A 20,481-nucleotide genomic window follows, 5' to 3' on the forward strand; every position below is an offset into this window, starting at 1 on the left:
GCAGAAGCTTTAAGAGCCGAAACATGCTTCACCATATTCTTTTTCTCTCCACTACAGTGACTGGTAATATTGTAAAGACTGGCTGTTCCTCAGCCAGGATTCTGGAATAAAACTGATAATGAAAAGGAAGAGGGTTCCAGCAAATCCACAAAGAACATATAGCATAAGTAAAAATAAACTGTTGCTCTTTTAAGTCTTTCAGATTTTGAGTATTTTGTTACCATAGCATAACACCAGACTATACTGATACAGATATAAAAACTGAATGCAAGGCAGTTGTGTAAAGAAAAGAATGGATTTCTACAAATGAGAGAGATGGAAGGATGGGCAGGAAGTGACAGGCTTCTATCCCTCCCCTGCCTGGGGCAGCTGCTCCAACAGAAGGCTTCCATCAGAGTATTGATTACAGGGCATTACGAAAAGTCATGAATGACAGAGAGTTCAGGGTGAGGGGCAGAATAAGCCTTGCCACCATAGGCAGGTTGCTAGAGCTGGCGGAAAGCCTCTACTATGCCTTCCCCTCCCAACTTGTAACCAGGTGCTGAGGAAAAGTAGGCTCCTCCCAAATGCCACCTCTCTCCTTCTTGCCATTTGAGGAAATCTGAACTTTAGTCTTGAGAGAATATAACAAGGTTCACGCATGAGGCATCAGGCCCATTTCTTAGCACGCAAGTACAAAAGCTGCCATACAAGTTTGCAGCCATCCTAGAGGATTTCATCCAAAGAAGATATTCAAGGACCAAGTTACTCATGCTACAGTTTCTTGTTTCTTGTTGTCCTAATAAAGGCCGAGGAGAAGCTCAACTTTGAACAGAATCAACTAGCTTCTGCTGGTGAGGTGGGTAAAGAGTATTACAGAACTCAAAACTGGGAACTCCATCAGTTCATTTCATTTGTAACTTTTAGGGTCACCTCATACAATTGTACAGGCTGTGCCCTGCATAACAGCACCCAACCAAGGAGGGGAGTGATGGACTCTGAAGCTGCATCCACCAAGAAGGGCTACTTTTTTGTATTTCACACAAAGGTGCCTTCTGTTTGTCAAGATATGTGCCTACAGGTACCTTAGAGACTAGCTTACTGTTCCTTATCCACATTTATCAGAATTTCTTGGAGACCATCCTTAGGGGTACTATAGAGGAGACTTACTATGTACCAGACAATCATGGGACTCTGGCCACTCTGGAACTCCTTGAGGTTTGATCCTTCCTGAAGATTACCATGATAACCTGCAGTGTATGTTTGTGAACTTGGACCACATATTGCCACATTCCTGTGTCTCAATGAGGAATATGGGCATGCCACTGGAGAATGAGTTATCAGAAATATTCTTCTACTAGAATTCTACATCCTGGAAGAAACTCTTCAGTGGGTGGTGGTTTAAGAGAACTTCTACAGCACTACACCGATCAAATGACACCACTTTGATGTGCTAGAGCACAGGTTTTCTTAACTTTGACACTATTGATATTTTGGACCGGATAACTCTTTGTTATGGGATGGGGGGCTGTCTTGCGATTTGTAACATATTTGACAGTAGCCCTGGTTTTATCTACTAGATGCCATTAGCACTGCTCGCCCACCCCCAACTCCCAACTGTATAAAAAAATGTCTCCAGACATTGTCAAATGCCCTCTGGCGGGTAAAAGTGCACCAGGTTGACAACAACTCTGCTAGATCTACACTTCTATTTCCAGTATGAGACTGACGGCAAGAAGATATGTACTGGGACTAAGAGGCCCACCACTATTTCCACCAGCCCTATGGCATTCGAGGCTGATGGAGGGCTCCCCTTGAGATCCCACTGGCAAACAGACAAAGAAACTCTGCCCAGCAAGTTGAGATAGCCCTACTGCCATCAGGCAGAAAAGAATGAATCTTGACTTTTTGCTTGCTTTTCCTCCCCTACCTCATCCCTCCCTCCTTCCATTAACCCCTCCTTCTACTTCTCCTAGAAGTAGAACCATGATTCCAAGCCACTTAGATGATTTATCTTCCCAGACAAGATGTAGCCCAATAGCAAACTTTGCTACTGACCCCCTGTCAGCTCTGGCCTGGCATACAATGTAGACATGCCCTGGCATTGGCTAGAAAAGTTTGGATTGCTATATTCCCAGCAGCCTCTTCAGCTTGCCTACTTTGGAAAGCCACTGTGGGCAGAAGCCCAGGCTCACAAACAGACTGATCAGTTTATACAACCTGAATGGATTGATATTTATCAAAACAGGGACATGGCCTGATCCTTGGACATGGATTGGGCAGTCTAACGCCTGCCTTCCCACAGCATGGCCTGACACTAACTCCACTGCATTTAGATACTAGCTAGACCCAGATTTCTTAACCTTAACACACAAACACACACCAAAAATATATCTCATGAGCAATGGGGGAGGGGGGACTATATTCCTTACTCATAGTTCATGCCAAAATAAGTTCCACATGAATCAAAGTTTAAGCATAAAAATGAAGCTATAAGAGCACTATAAAAAAATATGGGAGAACGTTTAATAAAATTGGAGTGAAAATGGCCTTTCCAATCAAAGCACAAAACTCAGGTCATGTGAGAGATTTCTTTGACCAAGTCGTTCCACGTCTACAAATTTATCTTACAGATATACTTGCGTAAGTGGACAAAGAAATATATGTAACATCACAGAGCATAATGAACAGCAGACTGAAAATGATATGTGTCCATTTATACCAAATCCAGTCCTGGATATATCAAATGTCCAGTCAATCGATGAAGACTGAATAAAATATGGCACTTTGAGACAAAGAAATATCATGCAGTTATGAAAATGACTAAAGAAGATTTAAATATACCAATATGAAACGACCTATCAGATATATTGCTAAGTGAACACAAGTTACAGAAAGAATTTGTAATGCCTTCTCTTTTATGCAAATAAAATAGCTATACGGAGAGATTTTTGCTTATGTATACAGACCGTTAAGTATTTCTAGAAGGACACAAAAGAAATTTATGTGGGTACCTCTGGAGAGGAAGATGGGTCTGGAAAGGAAGGAAACTTGCTTTTTATTGTATATGCTTTGAAGTTTTTGAATTAGTTTTTAGATTGTGCATAAAATCCATCACAAAAAAAATGAAATTAAAGAATAAAATTCAAAGGAAAATTTCAAAAAAGAATAGCAAATAACATATATATATATATATATATATATATATATATATATATATATATAAAATAACTGAGAAAATTCTTACCTTTCTCTGCAAAATTTAAGTGAATGTAGTATTGCAGGTCTCTTTTGACGTAAATTCCATAAATGTAAGGTGTCATCAGCCAAGGCACTCACAAGAGCTCCCTTAAAAATAAAGTGTAATATATTTTATATAGAATACATTTACAAACATTAATGCTACTAAAGAGCTACCAAAAAAATCTTCCCAAACTTCAAAACTCTCTGCCAATAGATTTAGTTCTGAGAAACATTTGCCTCACCCAAATTCTAAACAGCAGATGTAAAAGAGTGTATTATGTGTATACGTATGTATAAAAATTATGTTTCAACTTCAACAATTTAAAGTATAATTTAATACCTTATAAACTAAAAGTGTACTAGGATCTAGTTGGATATAGTTTTAGTTGATAACTAGCTATGTAAAATTAGAAGTCAGACTATAAGTTACTTGGTCCCTATAGTTCATCCTTCCTTGACTATATGATATGAAGTAACCTTCCCATTTTATTTGGCTTAAGACAAATCCTTATGAATGTACTCTGCTTGGATCATAATTCTACTACTAGAATGATATGGAAAACAAAAATAGCATTCAGCACTGTATAATTTCAATGGCCAAAGGGCTGAAAAATCTGACTAATTTAGAAAGTTAAAACAGCTGGTACTATTAAATACTATTAAGTCTGGAGAAGAAAACTTTTGGCAGTATGTGAGAATCATGCAAGGGGCTCAGTCTCACCCCAGACCTGACAAATCAGAAATTTCAGATCAAGGACCATTGCAGGTGTATTTTAAAAAATCTCCAGAGGTGACTCTGATGTGTGAATAGGATTAAGAATCTATAGGCTAAGGCTGATTTATTAAGACATATGAATGTTTTTCCTCAAAAGAGGAAGATACTCCTCATCTACACTGAGAGAATAAGACAAAAGATGCAACACGAAGAACTTTAATTTCAAAAAAGATTTGCAATTCCAGTCCTTTACGTTATTATGAGAAATCTTAAAATTTCCCTCTTTTAAAATAGGAGAGTTTCTCATTTATCTAAGAGAACTAAAATAGCTCTGAAGACAAGATTTACATTAAATGATCTCTCCAAGTCCTTCCCAATTTGAAATTCTATGAGGGCTACTCTACTGTGTAACTCCTATTGCTACAATATGACTATTGGAAAACAGAAATCCAGGAAGCCCACATACTCTTCCTTTCACTAGAAAGCATCCTCTTATCTCTATCACTTTGAAGCAGAGAAACTAAAAGGATTCAGGGTATAAAAGATTTGTACTTTTCATTCTTACTTCCACCAGTTTCAGACCAGGTCATCTTCTTTCTCAAGATGTTTGCCCCATCTTTGTATTTCAAGGAAGAAGAGAAGATGTGGAGCCAAAATGGCAATCACAGCTGACCGCCTACGGTGGCTCACTTACCTACATGTGATTTTCCAAAACTGAAAGCAAATAGCTACTCCCAATTGTCAGATTCCCATAGCCATCACCATGTAAATATTCATATTCTGCTAAGCATTCTTTAAAACTGTCATTTTTAAGTACTTAAAAATGTAACATTTAAGCATGTAAAATAACAGTCATATCAAAGAACTTTATGATAAATTCTATAGAAAAGCAGCTTGTGTTATGAATAATGAGAGCATCAACTAGTTAAGATTTCTAAAATTTAGGCGGATAAGTAATCTGTTTGCCATGTGTTATTTACATTGGCTCATACTGCTTAAAAAAAAAATCTCAACACAAGTATAAAGATGGAGAATAGGATAGTGGTTGCCAGGGATTAGGGACTGAGAGCAGGAGGGGGTGCAATTAATTATAAAGGGGTAGCCTGAGGGCATTCCTTCATGGTGATGGGACTGATCTGTAATCTTGTTCCTGCTGGTCATTACACGAAATGTATGTAGGGAATAAAAGTGCATGAAACGATACACACACACAATGAGTGCATGTAGAAACTGGTGGTGAAATGTAAATAAGGTCTGTAGTCTAGTTAAGAGTATTGTATTGATGTCTTTCTCCTGGTTTAATATTTTACTATTGTTACATAAAATGTTACTATTGGGGGAAATGAGGGAAGGGTACATAGGACCTCTCTATTCTTAAGCTAACTGCCAGTCTAATTATTTCATAATAAAATTTTTTTTTAAAAAAAGGAAAAATAATCTCACATATGGATTCAACAACTTTCTACACTGTGATATTTTTATGTGTGTAGTTTAACATTTTACAATGCCTATTATTCAGCCCTACACAGAATACTGAAGTTTTTAAACACTTCCTCTGACCCTGAAAAACCTACACGATTGCATATCATTTGGATCATAGTTTTACTAAAATTTTTATATTACCCTCTTTAACTCTTTACATCAATACTGCTTCTCTTAAATCCTCTGATATGAAGAAAAGATTTATCAAAATCCGAAAGTATCGAGTATTTTTTTTTCTCTCATATACATCTAGAAATTTATTCCATGAAACTCAAGGACTTAGGGGCAAAAAGAATGCCCACAAACTATCCTCACATCTAAGTATAGCAGAATCTTTTCTAGAGTAATTTTTCTTCTAGCTTTTCTAGCTTCTAGCTTTTTTCCTTCTAGCTTCTCCTGCCTGTCACTACTTGCAGTAAACATCTACTGTCAGAGCTGCTCATACTTTTCTAAAACCTGCAAACACATTGTTTACTCTGCTAATAAAATGATGTATCTCTAGCTCCTTCCAAACTTTACACTCTATCAGAAAGAAAGGCATCAATTACTTCAACCAATAAGTGACACAACGAGAACTTTGGACAATAACCAGTTTCTAATGGATTTTGGTTTCCTGGATGTATTTCAAAACAACCCACTGGAGAAATACAATTTGTTATTTACAATAAGGTCAATCTTTGAAAAAACTTTAATGTAGACTTTTATATGTTACATAACTTTCAATATTCTTGAAATAAAATTTAAATGCAGCACACTGTACCAAAAAGATCTACCTTATGCCATTCTATTTTCAGCACTGTTTTGAGAAACATCTTACATTATTTATGTAACTGTCTGTGATGATGCCTTAAAGTGAATTACTATTAGCTCTGACCTACAAGAAATTCATTTTTGCTCAAATATTTAAATATAATTGCATGCAAGAATTCTGAAAGATGGGATATGGCCCTATTTCATACATAAGCAGGTGAGATTAAAGCAATTCACTAACCTCATTAATCAGGAACTGGAGCTGGATTACTGCAGCTCCACTGTCATGTTGGCAATAACATTCTACTCCTGGGCGACCAAAGCTGTCATTAATTTCATTAAGGAGTTTATGGTTATGTGTGAGCTTTTTTATAGCAATTGATAAGTTATATAATAGACTCAAATATTTCAATGACCTGATACAGGCTATTTACTAAGGTTGAGATTTAGAGTTAGGTGATTACACAGCAATCTAATCAGCTAGTTCCTGTTGATAATCAGAATTTTCAGAGATTTCAGGTCTAACAGAAATAAGACAACTGTCCCTTCTAGAAAAAAACAATTAAAAACAGCAATATACAGAACCAAGCTACATATTTTACTCTGGCCCAAGTCTTTTTCTTTCCCTTAAAATAAAAAGAAGAGAAAAGGGAGTTGATCTGTAGCACTTCCAATTTTGCTGAAGTCAAGAAACAAACCTGAAAAGTAGACAAATGTCATTTTAGAATATTGCTTTTAGGTACAATCTTCTTACTGGCATCTTTCATTCCTGTAGTGTCATTTTTAAATAGTGTAGCTAAAAATATAATGAAGAACCACATAACTATGTTTGTAATTGTGGCAGGTTATATCACCAATGAATGTATCTATCTTTTACAATACGCTTGAACACAGATTAATATGTAAATATCCATTAATCTGCATATAACAGGAAACGCACAGCATTTTCTGTGTTAAGCATTATAGTAAACTTGTCATATATATTAATTCATTTAATCCTCACAACCATGAAGAATATGTAATTTTCCCCATATAAACAGATAAGAAAACTGAAGCACAGAGAAATTAACTTGTCCCAAGTCATACAACTAGAAAGTATAGCAGAAATTGAATTTGAATAAGCATTCTAGCTCCAGAGTCTATACTCTTAATTGGTAAGTTATGCTGAGTAAAAAAACAAAAACAAAAAACCCCAAACACTTACAGAACTTACTACATGCCAGGTATTGTTATACGCTTTTTACCTTCATAAACTTGAGATAAGTTAGCCATTTTAACACACTGCTACACTAATATTTTCATTAGTTAATATTAATTGAAAATAAAAAGTTAAATCTAAAAATAAAATTTGATGGGATTTAATAAAATTATAGCCCTCTTTATACAAAGTCACATTCAAATGAATAGACTATTTCTATATTCTATTAGTACATGCCCTATGGTTCTTAATTAAAAATAATTGTACCAAAAGGTTAAATTCCTATTTTCTATATATGTATTTTTCCCTTTGATTTCTAGAAGTCTTTCTAGGTGATATTTATTTTCAATGGCTTTTATTTTATTACTAGCAATTAGCTCTTCTATTATTTTATAAACTAGTAGACTAATTGAACATGTTTAGCCTATAGTACCCTACTCTTTAAATACTTCAAAGTTTTTATTACTATTATTAATATCAGTAGTAGTATTTTTGCTACATCAATTGCCCAAATGCAAGTACATGAAGCTAAATTTGAAATTGCTACTATTGGCACTTGGTAGTGCCACGTCACACCCTGATAGGCCAAAGATAGGTCTACATTTCTGTGTATCCATTTCTTTTGTCAGATGACAGCAGAGACGTTCACCTTTTAGCCAGTATTTCTAATTTCTAAGTAAGTCTAAGAAATTACTAATTTCTAAGTAAGCCTAAGAAATTACTAATTTCTAAGTAATTCTAATCTTTCCAGTTAAAATTCTTTCTGGCACCAATTAGCATATTCTATATTCCCACCTTATATAAATGGAGTAAAATTTCTCTTATCTGACCAGATCAGGATTAACTAAGTTAATTAAACATATAAGCTACTGTAGAGGATTAAAAATTCTACTTACCTATTTTTTCATAAAACATATACAATTCTGCTAATCTTGTGATATTCACCAAAGATTATTTTCTTTAAGTGTGGATCTATTACTTAGGGTTCAGAATTGTTTTTCTCAAATAAAACATAGCTGTAACTACCCGGGTATAAGATTTGCAGTTTAATTTTTTAAATGGCATTTTAAAGATACTGGAAATGCAAACTAAGTGCAACATTCACACAGAGTCTTATTATTTCTTTTCCAGTCATCTACTGCTTTCTCATCCATATAGCATCAGACAGGAAATTTTAACTGATTAACCTTCATGAAGTCTTTCCAAAGTATCTATTTTGGATTTTTATATTTTTTTTTTTTTTTTTAAGATTTATTGATTGATTGATTGCTATGTTGGGTCTTCGTTTCTGTGCTAGGGCTTCCTGTAGTTGCGGCAAACAGGGGCTACTCTTCATCGCGGTGCGCGGGCCTCTCACCATTGTGGCCTCTCTTGTTGCGGAGCACAGGCTCCAGACGCGCAGGCTCAGTAGTTGTGGCTCACGGGCCCAGTTGCTCCGCGGCATGTGGGATCCTCCCAGACCAGGGCGCGAACCCGTGTCCCCTGCATTAGCAGGCAGATTCTCGACCACTGCGCCACCAGGGAAGCCCCGGATTTTTATTTTTATTTTTATTTTTTTTAATTTATTTATTTATTTATTTTTGGCTGTGCTGGGTCTTCGGTTCGTGCGAGGGCTTTCTCTAGTTGCGGCAAGCGGGGGCCACTCTTCATCGCGGTGCGGGGACCGCTCTTCATCGCGGTGCGCGGGCCTTTCACTATCGCGGCCCCTCCCGTTGCGGGGCACAGGCTCCAGACGCGCAGGCTCAGCAGCTGTGGCTCACGGGCCCAGCCGCTCCGTGGCATGTGGGATCCTCCCAGACCAGGGCTCGAACCCGTGTCTCCTGCATTAGCAGGCAGACTCTCAACCACTGCGCCACCAGGGAAGCCCGGATTTTTATATTTTTAAAAACACTATTTGCATTCACATTTCATCATTATTGTTATATATTATTAAAGTGAATTACTTGATTATAATATCAAATATAAAAGACACAAACAGATTTGTGAATACACAAAACAGATTCATGGTAAGTAAAGAATATGCAAACACCTTTACTAATTTGGGCCTCCTGGAAAATAGCCTACTGGTCTTAAAACTTCAGTATGCTGTGAGCATCTATCAATATTTATTCACAGAGAATGAAAAGTGTCTGTAGGGACCTCCCTGGTGACACAGTGGTTAAGACTCTGAGCTCCCAATGCAGGGAGCCTGGGTTCGATCCCTGGTCAGGGAACAAGATCCCATATGCATGCTGCAACTAAGGAGCCCGCCTGCCTCAACTAAGACCCGGTGCAACCAAATAAGTAAATAAAATATGAAAAACTAAATAGATTAAAAAGAAAAAGTGTCTGTAAATCCAGGAAGTCAGTTACATGGAGATCAAGAAAGGTTTTACTCTTACTCTGCGTGTGACACTATTCTAGACAAAACTGTGCTTTTTATGACATTAGTATTTATAGTCATTTTACTTCTAGCTAAGATGATAAATATATTTTCTTAAAAATAAGAACCACTTACTGAGTATCTACTAAGTTTTAGCCACTGTGTCTTAAATCCTCACAGTAACTTTAGAAGTTTGTTATCCCAGGAGTTCCCTGGTGGCCTAGGGGTTAGGATTCTGGGCTTTCTCTGCTGGGGCCTGGATTCAATTCCTGGTCGGGGAACTGAGATCTCACAGGCCGCGTTGCACGGACAAAAATAAATAAATAAAAAAAAGTTTGTTAGCCATATTTCACAGATGTTAATTCTGAGGCTCAGAGAAGTGCTTTTTTTTTTTTTTTCAAGGTGACTACTAACTTATTTCCCTTTTCCTTTGGAAAGGGTAGTACTTTGCTGCAGCCGACCCTGAAGGGTCCTAACACTAAAAAAGCCCTATGGGGAAAAATTTTATAACAAATTACTTCATAATAACAGAAAGTTTAAAATTAAATTTTAGGTAATGGATATTGCTTATATATAATCAAGAGATATTAGCGTGGAAAGAACAGAAGTTTCAGAGCAAGTAGTTCTCAATCCTGGTGGTATCAGAATTCTGGCTCTACTGCAGATTTACTAAACCCAAATTGCCGGAGAAGAAGCTTGAGTGGGTATTTTGTTGTTGTTGTTGTGTCCATTGTTATCGTTTAGGTGCCACAGGAACATCTGAGGCACAGCGAGAATTAAGACACCTACTTTCAAGACAATGCCAGCTCCATAATTAGTTGCTGGGATCTGCGAAGAATTACTACACTTCTCAAATTTCTCTATAAAATGCTATCTAGTCTAGCTTGCAGAATGGTGGTGAGAATTAAAACTGTAGACTAACCAGATGGTGGCTATTATCATTATTTAACACAATGTATTCACTACTTTAACAAGAATTAAAGTTATCGTACAATGAACAAAATGGTAATGTAAGAATGTCAACTCAATATATTAGATCACAAAAGACCATGTCATACATGCAAATATTCATATCCTTTCCTACCTATAATGATTATTGCATATACGGTTCTCCTAATATTTGGCATTACTAAGTATTAACAGTTTTATTAAAAAATGGTCACTCACTATAACAAAGGTCTTGGAAAATTCACATTTATTGTGGCTATGTTCAAAACTACACGAGAAAACAAAGCATCTGAAATTAAGATGAAGAAAAACCAAAAGGAAAGATTACATATAAACAATCTGCAAAGATATTTTTTATATGTAGAAATATTCACTTATTAATCTGACATCTGCCCTTTTATATACACATGAATCCACTGTAAGGCAAATCCAAATTATAGGCTACACTGAGTATTTCTTGGTGTCAATTTATCTTACTTTCTAATTCTGAACTCCAATGTATTCTTTTAAAAATGTTGCAATCTTCCTATCTTAGATACCTTTAGTCTCAATTTTTCTACTGCTCACCTATCAAGAGCTTTGATATCTACCTAACCCTACCAGTCATCTTTGTTTCCGGAGTAAGCCAGCAATTTATCTGACCCATGACACAGGCCAGATACTTCCTGCACAGCTACACTCATGGATTTTGTCCAGATAAGCACCATCAGAACTCCTGAAGAGGAGCTGCAGAAGGCAAGGCTGTTTGGTTGGGAGCAGAGTCATTGAATACAGACATGATCTTTGAGTTCAGACATGATCCTCAGGGTGAGCAGACATTCAGTCCTGTCTAAAACAACTGTAAGACATTTGGTCCACACCAAAAGGTTCTTGATATTGGGTCCTGTCCAAAACCATTTTGCATAGACCAAATATGCTCATGGACATTTTGGATAGGACTAAATTTAAAGAAACTTTTGGCATGGACCAAATGTTTTATGAGTGTTTTAGACAGGACCAAATGTCTTGCATTTCTTAATAAAACTGTTAATACTTAGTAATGCCAAGCAATAGGGGAAAAAGAAATATTTAAGGAAAAAAATAACATAATAAACCTACCAGTTAATGAAGAATAATCAGGAAGACATATGTAATGACAGATAAGCAGAAACAAAGACTAGATCCAGTAAAATCTTTTATTTTATAATACTGTACCACAAATTAAAAATCAAAATAAGCATTCATCCAATTGTCTAAATGGTTATTATATATATGTATATATTTGGTTGGAAAGGGAGAGAGAAAAGAGGAATTTGGAGGCTTTTAAGTACATCATCATCATCGTACTAGTTAAGATTTGTTGAACTTAATGTGTCAAGCACTGTACCTGTATTACCTCACAAGGAGTACCCTCTATTATAAGCTCTGTTTTTACAAATTAGGAAACTATGTACAACAAGGTTAAATAGATTAGCCAAAGCCATACAGCTAGTCAGTAAGGATGCTGGGGTTTGAACCCAAACAGTCTAACACCAGAACATACACAGATAGGCAGACACACACACAAATCAAACCTCACTGCTCAAACAGCCAATTTTCACATGTAAATGTCACTTCCTGACTTATTTTAAGTCATTTTAAAACTGGAGAATTAACAATGAGGAAATACTTAAAATCAGTATCACTAAAGTCAGACTTGTCTAAAACAATAAAACTAGACCAAATGTAACTTTTAGTAGAAAGTAAACACCATAAAACCAATTAGGCATAAACAATAAACCAATCAAAAATTTTTTTCTAGGTTCATTTTTCATGTTCGTTCATGGTAATAAACACCTATTTTAATAATGAAGCACTATGGACAAGCAGAATAAGCAAAAAGCTGGAGTTCTGTTATCTCAAAATTTCAACTAGAATCAGAATAGTCTCCTTACAAATATCATCATGTGTAAAATGATGAGCCAACAAACATTTTAGAGACTATAGCCATGTGAGAGGAACAGTTCCTAGTAAAGTTAAATAAGATACTAAAATGAGTAAACAACCCTGTCTTCAAAAAACAGAATCAAAACACTGTATTAGTAGAGTAAAGGATAAAAACCACATGATCATACCAATAGAAAAAGCCTTTGACAAAATCCAATGCCCTTTCATGATAAAGCACTCAAGGAGAAAGGAACTTCCTCAACTTGACAAAGGCCATATATGGAAAACCCACAGTTAACATCATTATACTAATGCTGAAAGACTGGATGCTTTTGTGCTAAGCTCAGGAAAAAGACAGGATGTCCACTTCTACCATTTCTACTCAACCTTATACAGGACGTTCTAGCCAGGGAAAACAGGCAAGAAAAAGAAATACAAAGCATCCATGTTGGAAAGGAAGAAATAAAGTAAAACTACCACTACACGATCTCGTAGATGGAAAATTCAAAATCTTAAAATTTAGAATAAACTAAAAAATTCAAAAAAAAACTATTAGAATGAATAAATGAGATCAGCAAGGTTGCACAACATAAGATCAATATACAAAAATCAACTGTACTTCTACACACTGTCAATAAACAATCTGAAGTGGAATTAAGAAAATAATTCCATTTATAAGAATGTCACAAAGAATAAAATACTTTGGAATAAATTTATCCAAAGAAGTGCAAGACTTGTGCACTGAAAACTACAAAACATTGTTGAAACAAGATCTAAGTAAATGGAAAGACATCCCATACTCATGAAACAGAAGACATAATAATTGTGAAGATGGCAATATTCAAACTGACCTACAAAATTAACACAATATCAGAATCCCAGCTGTTTCCAGAAACTGACAAGCTGATCCTAAAATTCACATGGAAATGCAAGGAACCCAGAACAGCAAAATAATCTTGACAAAGAACAAAGTTGGAAGACTCAAAATTCCAATTTCAAAACTTACTACAATGTTATAGTAATCAAGACAGTGTGGTATTAGCATAAGGGTAGATACATAGATCAGTGGAATGATCTAAGAGTCCAGAAACAAATATTTATGATCAATTGACTTTGACAAGGATGTCAAGACACTTTAATGGAGAAAGAATAGTCTTTTCAACAAATTGTACTGGGACAAATGGATATCCACATGAAAAAGAATGAATTTGGATCCCTATCTCACACTATATACAAATGCTAGCTCAAAATGGAACAGAGATCTAACTGTAAGAGCTAAAACTATAAGACTCTTAGAGGAAAACATACGAGTTAATCATTGTGACCTCAGATAAAGTCATGGTTTCTTAGATATAAGACCAAAAGCACAAGCCACAAAGAAAAAAAAAAAGATAAATTGGACTTCATCAAAATTAAAAGCATTTGTGCCTCAAAGGACACCATCAAGAAAGTGAAAAGACAATCCACGGAATGGGAGAAAATATTTGTGAATCATATCTTGTAAGGATTTAATATCCAGAATATATAAAGAGCTTTAACAACTGAACAAAAAGACCACCCAATTTAAAAATGGGGAAAGAAAAATGAATAGACATTTCTCAAAAGATATGCAAATAGCCAAAATATTTATGAAAAGATGCTCAACATCATTAGTCATTAGGGAAATGCAAATCAAAACCATAATGAACTATCACTTCACACCCTCTTGTATGTCTGTAATAAAGACAACAACAAGGTTTGGTGAGGATGTGGAGAAATTAGAACCCTCAATTATTGCTGGGAGGAATGTAAAATGGTGCAGCCACTTTGGAAAATAGAGTGGTAATTCCTCTATTATATACACAGAGTTAACATATGACTCAGCAATTCCACTGCTATGGATAAAAACAAGAGAAATGAAAACATACATACACAAAACTTCTACACAAATGTCCACAGCAGCATTATTCATAATAGCCAAAAAAGAGGAAAATCCAAATGTCCATCAACTGATCACTGGATAAATAGTATGTAGTAGACTTATACAGTGGAATATTCAGCCATGAAAAGAAATAATACACACTACAATATGGATAAACCTTGAAAATATCACGCTAAGTAAAAGAAGCCAATCATAAAAGACTACACATTATATGACTGCATTTATATGAAATGTCCTAAATAAAATCTGTAGAAAAAGAAAGTAGATATATGGTTGTGAAGGATTGGGTAGAGAGGGTGATGGGGACGGATTGCTAATAGGTATAAGGTTTCTTACTGTGGTAATGAAAACGTTCTGAAATTAAAAAGTGCTGATGATTGCATAACTCTTATATAATGAAAAGCACTGAACTGTACACTTTAAAAGGGTGAATTTTATGGTATATTCAAATATTTCAATAAAACGTATCTTAAAAAAGAATCAGCTTGAATGAATGAAAACAAATAGCCAAAAATAAAAGACTGAATTTAAAGCAAAAATGATTGTAGTTACTAATGAAACAAGTTAAAACATTATATTCTTAAATATAATTTAAAAATCCCTTTTATCTGAGATTTAAAAATATCTTTTATAAGCAACAAATGAATATAACTATTTAGCAATCTAAATGAAATGCAGCATAGTAAGAGGGCAAAATAAGACTAGAGTTAAACATTTTTGCAATTAATCTTCTTTCTTTCTGTCCTGCACCCAATTTTTAAACATTTTAATTTCATTCAAGATTTGAACACAGGAATTATTCAACAGATAAGAAACAATGAAAATGCAGTGTTCTCTTAAATAAATGAAAACTTCAATCATATAAAGAAATAGTATGGTTTTAGAAACACGTAAGTAAAATCCCAAGAAAAATATGTCTTTTCCTTTATAAATCATGATCATTTATGTTCCATCTAATAGTGTAAAATACACATTAATCCTTAAAATATACAGATAAAAAATTTTCAGGAAATTCCAATATAAAAAACAATGTATTAAAAAGTAGGGAAAAGATGCTTTGGTTCAAGATAGTAAGCTGAACATATATGTCTGCTATAACTTTGTTTTAAGAACCTGCTAAAAAAAAAATGTACAGCCAAAAGATAAAAAAAAACTTGGAAAATATAAGAAAAAAAATGTACTATAAAAGACTTTTAGGAAAGGTAACATCGAGTAAGAGGAAAAAAAATGTTATCAAAGAAGTAACAGGACAAAAATGTATTATACTTAGCTTCTAAAAAAAAAAAAAAATGTGTCTTCAGATGGAAGTACCCAGAATGATAAATGAAATAAGATCCATACCTAAATATACCACTGTAAAATATTATCGCACAAACACTTAAGACCCTATAGCCTATCAGGAAAAAATTACCATTTGGATAGCAATAATAACGCAAATTAAAGAAGAAACAAAGCAGAGCCTCTTATACTAAAGACTCTACTTTGTCTCCACATTTCCCATCTTGTAGCTCTTAAAACGTAAAGAGAGCAAGCAACAGAATATTCCTTAACCATGTCTGCTTAACCCACTCATTTCTCTTAATTGAGAACTTCAATATGCATTGGGGATATGAATCATAGTCCCTATCCTCAAAAGTTTTAAACTCTAGCAATAGAAATATAAAAGCAAGAGAGCAGATAGGTGCACAGATACTCCCAAATGGTGTTCATTTTGTAGACAAGAATTTAGCTTGAAAAGAAAAAACACTTTCCAATTACTTTCACGATCGTCAGTTCATTTGGGCTTTAGCCTGGCTTACAGTATTCTATGTCCATGCTGTTCTTTTGTTTTCCTCCTTCCTTTTTATATAATCATATTGAATACTGTTGGTACTTCCTTGTTGCCTTCAACAGGCATCACCTGTGACTAGTAGAATAAAAAATAGTAAAAGAAGCAGGCAATGGGACCCCAGCCAGTGATAAGTTCTGAAAGTACAACTCCTAGGCAAGTTTCACTGCTGTCACTACCACTGATTATACACATATTTGACAACCTCTACTTTTATGAAGAATGTGGTAATATCAAGAGTGGTATATACTTAGGAAACTGTTAAGATTTTTAAGATTATGTACCTTCTCAGAGAATCTGTTCATCAATTCCTGTCACCAAGGAAAAAGGCAAAGAAAGTATTGGCATTATTCCAACATCTACAGAAGTGACATTTTCAATTTTCCAACCTAGAAAGAGAAGATTGGAGTACCTATAAAATGGAAAAGAACTGGAGAACTTTGATATCCTGTGCAGTTTCTGAAGATACACTTACATCCTGCAAAGTTTAAAAATAAGAATATGGAAAGCTGTATTTTTCATGAACTCATAAGTGACTAATAAATTATCCCATGTTTAATTATGTAATATTCTGTGAAATAACTTTCTTTGAGCAGATATTCTGCTAACAAACCAAGAAAGACTTTTAAGGGTAAATTGTTCCTTCCTGCCACAGTAAAAATACTAAACCCAAGAGCATAATTTTAATCCATCAGAAACCCTGAAGATTTCCACTACCTTCTGTTACCACTTCTTTCAGTACATTCTTAGACTTTTAGCAAACAGGGTAATTCATAACTCTTTAAGTATTCTAGTAAGCCTTCAAGGTGTCTACTGTGAATTGGCTTACTTTTCTGTGAATAAAAGGTCAGTGGATGATTTTTATTTTTAATGGCCTGAGTCTTGAACCATAATGTGATTATTTTTCAATAATGAAGTTAAAATCTAAATACCACCATAGTGTGGTCAAAGAATATTGATGAAAGCATCCTTAAAACGAAAAGAGGGTGAACTTTAGCATCAGACCAACTCTACCATTTACCCTGAACATAAACAACAAATCAATTAGCACGTGAAAGCTTTCATTTCTTTGTTATTCTATACTGTTATGAGGAATAAATGGGGGGCAACAAATAAAAGGGGCAGTACATCATACATTTATCCTGGTCAAGATAATACAACCTATTCAAAAAAATAAAATTTCTAAAAGTAGCAGATAACCAGAGAAAAAATGGAAATACATATACTGATCCGTGATAACTAAGACAACCTACGCGTGCTGCAGAGTGCTCTTCTGTGAACTGCTTTGCCTGCCTCCTCCGTCTCATCAGTGTGAGGATCACCTGCAAGTTTGAGACTAGACTTTTCAACCTCATAATTAGACTCCACGGTCTTTTTTTTTTATTGCTGGTTCTCATGTCCAGTGATACACTGCTAGAAAGAGGAATAATTCAAACGTGGAATTCCAGTTCCTTTCCATCTTCATAAATATTTTGTACAGCTTCATAGCCCTCTCTCCAAAGGCAATGACAGAGCAAAGTGTCAGCTTATTTCCTTATGGTTGGTGATACCACAAGTCTCAAGATGTTATGATTGCTTTAAAATGACATCCTTTCCACACACACTGTACTGAACATGATTCTTATCTACCATTTGCCTCACTAAGAATACTACTACCCTGCCTACCAAACATTTAACCAGTACTTCTCAATTCTGGCTCTACATTATAAGCATCCATGGACATTTAAGATAAAAAAAAATTACAGATGTCAAACCCCATGCCAGACTCACTGAATCAGAATATCTAGAGAAGAAATCCAAACACATGTTTGGGCATTGTTTTGGGTTTTTTTTTCAGCTCCACAAATCATTCTAATGTATATAGCCATGGTTCAGAACAATTGCAAAACCTTGTGGGCAAGAGTATAACTAAGCATTATCTTCCACAAAATTCATATATTGATATGCATACACACATATTGTGTATATATATGAATAATTAAATTATTCTGTTTGAAGAAAGAAAGTCTGAAAAATTATCATGAATCCCCTTAATATCTCATCACAGGTCTTACTTTCCAAACTTCTAAAAATTTGCTACTTCCATCTGAACTAGTTCTAATCAACTTGATAGGAATATGCTCAAAACAAGAACTTAAGTCTTTACCAAAGTTTAAGATAGTGAAGAACATCTCATTTTGTATTTTATGACCTATGAATGTATTTGCAATACAAAGCCTTTGTCAAATAGCAATTATTTTCACTTTCATAGTACAGTCCCCCTAACTGTATAGTTTCATCTGCTTGACAAACATCAATTTAAAAACCTCTTTTTGAAGATCATGTGTTTTTCACCTATAAAAATTAATACAGACTTCCTATTTCTCGTCCAGCACATAAGAAATTTGGAAGTTGTCATTCTGTCCTAACAATAAATAAAAAGCTGTTCAAACTAAAAATCAACAACTCTTCTTAGGTTCATAAGACAAGTGAGGTCACAGGGCAAATGGCTGCCCCTAAAATTGCAGACACAGATAGGCCAATACAGAAAATCACAGCTTACTGAAACAAACCAACCAGCAGACACCTCTGCAGAAATCAGTGCTGGGGCAGGAAAACCTAAACTGTACTTGATGAACTGCTGGAGGCCTAAAGTAGACAAGTCTGTTAGAAACTCCAGGAGGACCCAGTCATGGGAGGGATCCCCATACATTAGTGAGTTTTACCTCCATGGGCTCTACCAGGTTCTCACAGTGACTATCTGAGAAAAATCCCCTCGTACTTCCAGGAGGGGGAAAGGGAAAAGCAACCATTTTTAAATACACTGGAGCGTTCTGTTCATAACAAGGTCTGCCCTCTGGAGAAACTAACGAGAGCCTAAACTGCTGGGGGCTTATCAGAGCCTAAATGACCTGAAGGAAGGGAAATATCCAACTTCAACCCACTCTAGCCATCCTAACTCCTCTGAGGGAAGTGGGAGGAGAGGGGAATTGAGGAGCACCTGTGTAGTTCACAGTCCAGAAGCACAGGCTCACTAAAAGACTACGACCTAATAACGCTTCCCCTCCCCTTACCACCAAAAATGAATCTAGACACAGACCTTACATCCTTCACAAAAATTAACTCAAAATGGATGGTAGACCTAAATGTAAAACTCCAAACTATAAAATTCCTATAACATAGGAGAAAACCTAGATGACCTTGTGAATGGCAATGACTTTTTAGATACAACACCAAAGGCACCATCCATGAAAGAAAAAAAATGGTAAACTGGACTTGATTAAAATCTTCTGCTCTGTGAAATGCAGTATCAAGAGAATGACAAGATAAACCACAGAGCTGAAGAACATATTTGCAAAAGACACATCTGATAAAGTACCATTATCCAAAATACACAGAGAACTCTTAAAATTCAACAATAAGAAAACAAACAACCCAATTAAACATGAGCCAAAGACCTTAACAGACACCTCACCAAAGAAGATATACAGATGGCAAATAAGCATATGAAAAGATGCCCCACATATGTCATTGGGGAAATGCATATTGGAATAAGGAGATACCACTACAAACCTATTGAAGAGCCAAAACCCAGCACTGACAACACCAAATGACGACGATGACGTGGAGCAAAAGCGCTCTTGTTCATTGTTGGTGGGAATACAACATGGTACAGCTGTCTTTGGAAGACAGTTTGGCAGTTTCTTACAAAACTAAACATACTCATACAATCTAGTAGTCACACTCCTTGGTATTCACCCAAAGGAAATGAAATTTATATCCACACAAACCTGTGCGTGGATATGTAGAGCCACTTTTTCAAAATTGCCCAAACTTGGAAGCAACTAAAGATGTCCTTCAGTAGGTGAATGGATAAACAAACTGTGGTACATCAGACAATGGACTATTATATAGCACTAAAAAGAAATGAGCTATCAACTATGAAAAAACATAGGAAACTTAAATGCATATTACTAAGTGGAAGACAATCCGAAAAGGCTACTTACTATATGATTCCAAATATGTAACGTTCTGAAAAGGGCAAAATTATGGAGACAGTCAAAGGATCACTGGTTACCAAGAGGTAGGGGAAAGGGAGGGATGAAAAGGTAGAGCACAGAAAATTTTTAGGGCAGTGAAACTGTTCTATACGATAATATAATGGTGGATA

General features: G+C 35.3%; 1 protein-coding gene across 2 annotated transcripts in view; it reads right to left on the reverse strand.

Annotated features, from left to right (window-relative positions):
• Positions 1-20,481, reverse strand: part of STXBP5 (syntaxin binding protein 5) — a 166,184-nt gene that overhangs the window by 132,669 nt on the left and 13,034 nt on the right. For both annotated transcript variants that reach the window (XM_007196903.2, XM_007196901.2), the window contains exons 3-4: positions 6,411-6,492; positions 3,227-3,327 (exon numbers count right to left, since the gene is read on the reverse strand). In XM_007196903.2, the coding sequence (XP_007196965.2) occupies positions 3,227-3,327; positions 6,411-6,492 (183 nt within the window). The remainder of the gene's footprint in view (positions 1-3,226; positions 3,328-6,410; positions 6,493-20,481) is intronic.

Source organism: Balaenoptera acutorostrata, chromosome 14 (genome assembly GCF_949987535.1).
Source record: "Balaenoptera acutorostrata chromosome 14, mBalAcu1.1, whole genome shotgun sequence".
NCBI classification, from domain to species: domain Eukaryota; kingdom Metazoa; phylum Chordata; class Mammalia; order Artiodactyla; family Balaenopteridae; genus Balaenoptera; species Balaenoptera acutorostrata.